Genomic DNA, 5,629 nt, shown 5'->3' with positions numbered 1-5,629 from the left:
CTCAGCAATTTCATTCCTACTATATTCTCCTAGGTATATAACTAAGAGAAATGAAAACATAGTGCGGTCACTCTAAACCGGAGATGCACAAGTCTATCATGAAGGTTCTTTGATCCGCAATTCCGATCAGATTTATCAGTCCCGCCCGAACCGAGAGGAAAGTAGTCTTTCCACACGGTTTGCGGGTTTTTCTGTTGAGCTTTTTTTGGTTTGTGTGCCAGCCACGCTGCCATCAAGCGCTCCCTGTCGCAAAAGAACTTTCCCCATGCATTTCTTTTCCCTTCTGCCGTCAGCCAGAAGTCCTCAGAGCACGACTTAAGAGAGTGACAGAGCGCTTTACGACAGTTGTTTTGCGGCAATACCGGAGGAGGAAGATGGCGGCCACCTTAGTAGCAGCTGGGGGAACCAGGCCGGCACCAGCTTGGGGGCCTGAGGCTATTGCCCCCGACTGGGAGAACCGGGAAGTTTCCACAGGGGTAAGGAAGAACTCGGGATTCAGGAGATATGCGCAAGGCTTGAAGAGATAGAAGGATAACGCTGGAGTGGGTTGGGAGAACTGAAGGGGCGGGAGGAGAGAGGTGGTCTGTGCGATGCGTTCAGGCAGGGGGAAAGGTATCCCAAGGATGCAGGAGTGATGCGGTGAGAGGTGGAAGTTAGGCTGAAGCGTGGGATTCTGGAATCTTGCAGGACGAAAGCTTAAGGCCAGGGTGCCTTTGGGAATTTGAGGATTGGAATTCTGATACCCAGCGGGGTTATTGAGACTCCCCTCCCCCCGCCCATGAGATTTGATGATGGTTTGGTAGCGCACGACTGAACTCGTAGTTTGGGGACTGGATAGACGGATCATTGAGGTTTGTGTGTGCTGGAGAATATGGAGAGGCCGACTCACCCCTTTATCCTTTTTCCCAGACCACTATCATGGCTGTGCAATTTGATGGGGGCGTGGTTCTAGGAGCCGACTCCAGAACAACCACTGGGTGAGCTCAGGACAGCTATGTGAAAGATCTTCTTCCCATCTTTCCCTTCCTTCCTTCCTTCCTTGCCTGCCAGCCCATCCTTACCCTCCTTGGGCTGCTGTGGGAACGGAGATTTCTCACCTCCCTGGAGATCAGGATTTGTTCCATCTTTTACTGCTTTGTAGTTCTCTCAACCTTTTGGTGAAATTCTTGCAAAAGTTTGTTTTCCAGCCTGTTTCAGTTTAGATGAAGACTGATCGGGAATACTGGAATTCCTATTGAGGTAGTGGATAGTGAAAGATGGAAGTGGGAGACAGGTGGGCTTCTTCCCTCACTATTCTGCCATCCTGCAGGTCGTACATTGCCAATCGAGTGACTGACAAGCTGACCCCTATTCACGACCGTATTTTCTGCTGCCGCTCAGGCTCAGCAGCTGATACCCAAGCAGTAGCTGATGCAGTCACTTATCAGCTTGGTTTCCACAGGTACTTGTGGGCAGGGGAAGAGCAAGTGTCTGAAAGGAATTGGGACCTGAGGGGCTGAATGGTCTGATACTGTCTTCCCTATGACTGTATTCATCATCTAGCATTGAGCTGAATGAGCCTCCACTGGTGCACACAGCGGCCAGCCTCTTTAAGGAGATGTGTTACCGATACCGAGAAGACCTGATGGCAGGAATCATCATTGCCGGCTGGGACCCCCAAGAAGGGGGACAGGTCAGACACCACCACCCCCAGAACGCTGGAGCCATGCCTTTCGGTCTCTCCCCACCCCAGCCATTTTCTAGTTCTTTTTCCGGTCTCTACATCACTTACTATTAACTCTTCATAGACCACTCCCACAATGGACAGGTAAATGTATATGTACAAATGATGACATTCTTCTCTCTCCATCTGGTAGGTGTACTCGGTGCCCATGGGGGGTATGATGGTACGACAGCCCTTTGCCATCGGGGGCTCCGGGAGCTCCTATATCTATGGCTATGTGGATGCTACCTACCGGGAAGGCATGACGAAGGAAGAATGCCTGCAGTTCACTGCCAATGGTGAGAATTTGGGCTCCTGGGTCTCTGAGCTTAAATCTTCCTACCCAAGCCAGGTCAACATTCCTCTTCCCTTGCCATGATCCCAGCATCTGACTGTGATCCTAAGTTTCTTCTCTTAACCTAATTTTCTTCTTTTATCCACAGCTCTCGCTTTGGCAATGGAGCGGGACGGCTCCAGTGGAGGGGTGATCCGCCTGGCAGCCATTGCAGAACCAGGGGTAGAGCGGCAGGTACTTCTGGGAGACCAGATTCCTAAATTCACCATTGCCACTTTACCACCTCTCTGAATCCTGAGATCCTAAGATATAATGAGACACCCCATACATACCCCTTTCAAAGTTTAATAAACAGTTCATCAGTGAGACTCTGTGTGCTTTGGGGTTCTTTCCTTGACCTCAAACATGAGCTTGTCTGGCCCATTCCTGTTTGTATAAATCACTGCCCTGAGGGAGCTGGAATGGACCCTTCTCCAGGCCATCATCCCCCACACTTTCTTTACCATATCCAGGCCCTTGTGACAGGAGTGTGGTTTATGTGGGGGCCTTCCACAGATGTTCCACTCCCCTTGCTATTCAAGCCCAAGGTGGAACTCAAAATTCTGATGGAGACTGGAGTCACCTCCCCTCAGCCTGCCCCCTGGGAGGGCTACCTGCTGTGAGGCCAGAAGGATTCCACATCTCCAATCCAGGCTCATGGTCCCCTGTCTTCACACTCACCTCTGTCACCTCATAAGAAGCAGCAATGTGACTTCTTTGGCTTTTGGGTGGAAGGTGGACCTTGATGCAAATGGAGTTTAAGATTTATGTCATAGTGGGAGAGAGCGGCCACTGGGAGTGCTGTGGGTCAGCGCCAGCAACCACCTTTCCTTTGGGAGGGTGATGGGAAGTCAGCTTTCAGTCCCTCAGATGGGAAACCGGGAGTGAACTCTGGCCCCTGCAAAACTGGCTGGACCCAGAGACCTCAGTGGTGCTCATTGACAGAGACCAACAGCCTTCCTTCATCTGCTTCTCCAGTCAGTGGCTAAGGGAACTGTGAAAGCCACGTTTGGAAACCTGGTTCTAGAATGTAATCCTGCCATGGGGAATTCCCTAGCAGTCCCATGAGTTAGGAACTAAGATCCCACAGGTCAAGCGGCATGGCCAAAAAAACAAAAGCAAACAAAAAAACACAATCCTGCCCTGGAAGATTTCAGGGGGTACAGAGGAAGCTTCCTAAGGATATGGTGAGGTCCTGGATTAAGTGAAGAATCTCTGACCCCAAACATGTGTATCTCAAGCTTAAAATAACCACTGCAGAAGTTTTGATTTTCTGCAAAACCTGTTCTCCCGGTCTTCCCTGTCTCAAAGCATCTTTGATTCCTCTTTCCCTTATACTCCACAACCCTGCAAACTCCATCCCTCCACAGAAAGGCCTTTCCTAACTGAATTTTAAGAAACACCACCACCCTTTTCTCACATTATCTGTTTATTTTCTTCACAGCAGTACATTTCAGTGTCTCCTTTTACCATGCTTATTTATTATCTGCCTCCCCCTACCAGAAAGCAAATTCAGTGAGAAGAGAATTCCTTGTGCTTGAGTGACTGATATATTTTCAATACCTGGCAGGGAGTGGACATTTGATATTTATCAAACGAAAATGCTCCCTAACCCAATCTGCTGTCCTGCCTACCCACTGACTGCTCCAAACTGGTCTCACCACCTTCAGCTCTGAAGCTTGGTTTCAGAAAACCTACTTCCCGCTGGGCATACCTGGGCTCTGCTGGAGATCAGGTGCCTCCTGTTTCCCACTCCTGTGTCCTCCCTCCCACCCTGCTGCACTTCCCACCTCAGCCCCATCACACAGGCTTGGTGTCATGGTCCCCATCTCCTCTCCAAAACACACCACACACACACACACACAATACTCAGAAGCAACTCTCAATGTATTTAATAAGAAGGTCATGAGGGTCCTGGGGGAAGGGCCTTGGGCTCAGATGAAAAGGTGGGGAAGGAAGGTTGCCAAGGCCTGGAGGTGTAGCCCCCGGTTCCCCGCATCAGATGGTGGAGTCGTTGGCTGATGCTACATCATGCAGCTGGTGGCGGAAGGAGAGCCGGGCCTTCCTGCTGAAGTAAGCACCAGACCCTAGGGATGGTATCCCTCCCTCGGCGGCAATGGGGGCTACAGCCGGGCTGCTGTCTGGATCTGGAGGGGCAGCTGGATCCAGGCCTAAAAGGGACATTGGAGGGGGAAGATGGGCACAGGGGATCAGGAGGAGGAAAAGAGGCTAGGGAAGATGGCTGGGGACTTGGCAAGGTGAGTGTCACCAGCATCAGATGGTGAAAGGAAGAGGGGAAGCTGGTGGCAGGGTGGGCTTCCTTGGCCCTCGAACTGTGCGCTGGCCCAAGAGGCCACGCTCAGAATGGCGCCTGCGCTTGGTGTCATGCTCTGCTCTCGCTGTCTTGAAATTCTTAGTAATTTTTTTAATAAGGGGGGGGGGGGGGTCCCACTTCTCCACTTCATAGTGGGGCCTGCAAAGTGTTTAGCCAGTCCTGTGGGGAAGCGATAGACCCACCTCCCACCCAGGAAAAGAGATCATCCTTTCCCTCCCCTGGTCTGAGCATTTGCCTTTCTCTCCAGCACAATCTGTCTGTCTGACTGCAGCCCGCCTTTTCCTCTGTTGCCCCCATACCTGCTCCTCCATCAGTCCTTCGCTGTCTCCGGCACCCACACCATGGGAAACACCATGCCCCCTTCAGACCCATCGCAACAACGGAGAAGATGGAGATGCTGAGAATGGCCAGAAGGGCCCCAGGAGGGGTGTGGTTTCCAAGCCCCTCCACTGTAGGCAAAACTACCACTTAGCCTCAGACCGCCTGGTGATTATCGGCGCCAGGAGATGCAAGGGGGAGAACAGGGAGGAGGGAAGGGGTGGGGGAATCCCCCACTCAAACACCTCTCCTTTTGTGCCCCCTTAATTTGGGGGTTGTCTCTGATCTCCATGGAGAAGCAGAAGACTGAGAGGGGAGGTAGGGTAGAGACAGACACATACGTGCCAGGACAGACAGGCACAGTGAAAATTCATTACAGTAATGCCAGACAACTTTGTGGCAGGCTGGACCCTGCTGGGGATTCATTTGTATTTCACAATGAGATTCATTTCTATTTAGAATGCCCAAGATGTAAAATTTGAAAGAATAGTCTATTTTTTCAGAACAAGAAAGTTTATCAGTCAGGGAAATGTTTACATTCTCATTAAACGGTCCAGTAGCTCTTGTCCCCTCTTATGAAAATAGTCCCAATTGATTAATTATCCCATGCCAGGTAGATTCTAGGGACTTTTACACATTATCTCATCTGATTGTGTCAATGATCTTTTAAAGTCAGTGTCATTCCTATGCGATTGCACAGATCAGGAATCCAAGGAACCTAAAGATTAGGTCACTTGTCCAAGGTCACACAGGCAGTCATCAAAAGACCAGGAACTTTCCCTCACCCTCTTCAGTCTGACTCCATAGCCTACTCTTTACCACCTCACATGAGCTTCCCGAGCTTGTTCCTGGCAGGCCTTGATGCCCCCAGCAGGTGTAGGGCAGCCAGAGCCCAAGCTGGGAGCCGGGTTCCCAAGTGTGCTAACCAAAGACTCTAAAT

At 50.8% G+C, this 5,629-nt stretch overlaps 2 protein-coding genes across 2 annotated transcripts; one reads left to right on the top strand and one right to left on the bottom strand.

The window, feature by feature from the left end:
* The first annotated feature begins 321 nt into the window (after positions 1-321).
* PSMB6 (proteasome 20S subunit beta 6) lies at positions 322-2,365 on the top strand. Its single transcript, XM_061143257.1, has 6 exons — positions 322-476; positions 910-977; positions 1,310-1,441; positions 1,543-1,672; positions 1,857-2,001; positions 2,146-2,365. The coding sequence occupies exons 1-6, from the start codon at positions 375-377 to the stop codon at positions 2,286-2,288; spliced, it is 720 nt and encodes a 239-aa protein (XP_060999240.1). The 5' UTR covers positions 322-374; the 3' UTR covers positions 2,289-2,365.
* A 1,669-nt stretch (positions 2,366-4,034) lies between these two features.
* Positions 4,035-4,743, bottom strand: C5H17orf114 (chromosome 5 C17orf114 homolog). Its single transcript, XM_061141037.1, has 2 exons — positions 4,671-4,743; positions 4,035-4,207 (listed from the first exon to the last, which is right to left on the bottom strand). Exons 1-2 carry the CDS (start codon positions 4,741-4,743, stop codon positions 4,035-4,037), a joined length of 246 nt encoding a protein of 81 aa, XP_060997020.1.
* Positions 4,744-5,629: the final 886 nt, after the last annotated feature.

Source organism: Dama dama, chromosome 5 (genome assembly GCF_033118175.1).
Source record: "Dama dama isolate Ldn47 chromosome 5, ASM3311817v1, whole genome shotgun sequence".
NCBI lineage: Eukaryota > Metazoa > Chordata > Mammalia > Artiodactyla > Cervidae > Dama > Dama dama.
This window is presented reverse-complemented; position numbering and strand designations above follow the sequence as displayed.

What these genes read in the sequence shown, in the direction of transcription:
- PSMB6 (XM_061143257.1), top strand. Translation starts at nt 375, where the DNA reads ATGGCGGCCACCTTAGTAGCAGCTGGGGGAACCAGGCCGGCACCAGCT. An exon ending in GACTCCAGAACAACCACTGG is followed by an intron (nt 978 to 1,309) that starts GTGAGCTCAGGA and finishes GCCATCCTGCAG; the next exon opens with GTCGTACATTGCCAATCGAG. An exon ending in TATCAGCTTGGTTTCCACAG is followed by an intron (nt 1,442 to 1,542) that starts GTACTTGTGGGC and finishes TTCATCATCTAG; the next exon opens with CATTGAGCTGAATGAGCCTC.
- C5H17orf114 (XM_061141037.1), bottom strand. Translation starts at nt 4,743, where the DNA reads ATGGGTCTGAAGGGGGCATGGTGTTTCCCATGGTGTGGGTGCCGGAGA. An exon ending in AAGGACTGATGGAGGAGCAG is followed by an intron (nt 4,208 to 4,670) that starts GTATGGGGGCAA and finishes TGTCCCTTTTAG; the next exon opens with GCCTGGATCCAGCTGCCCCT.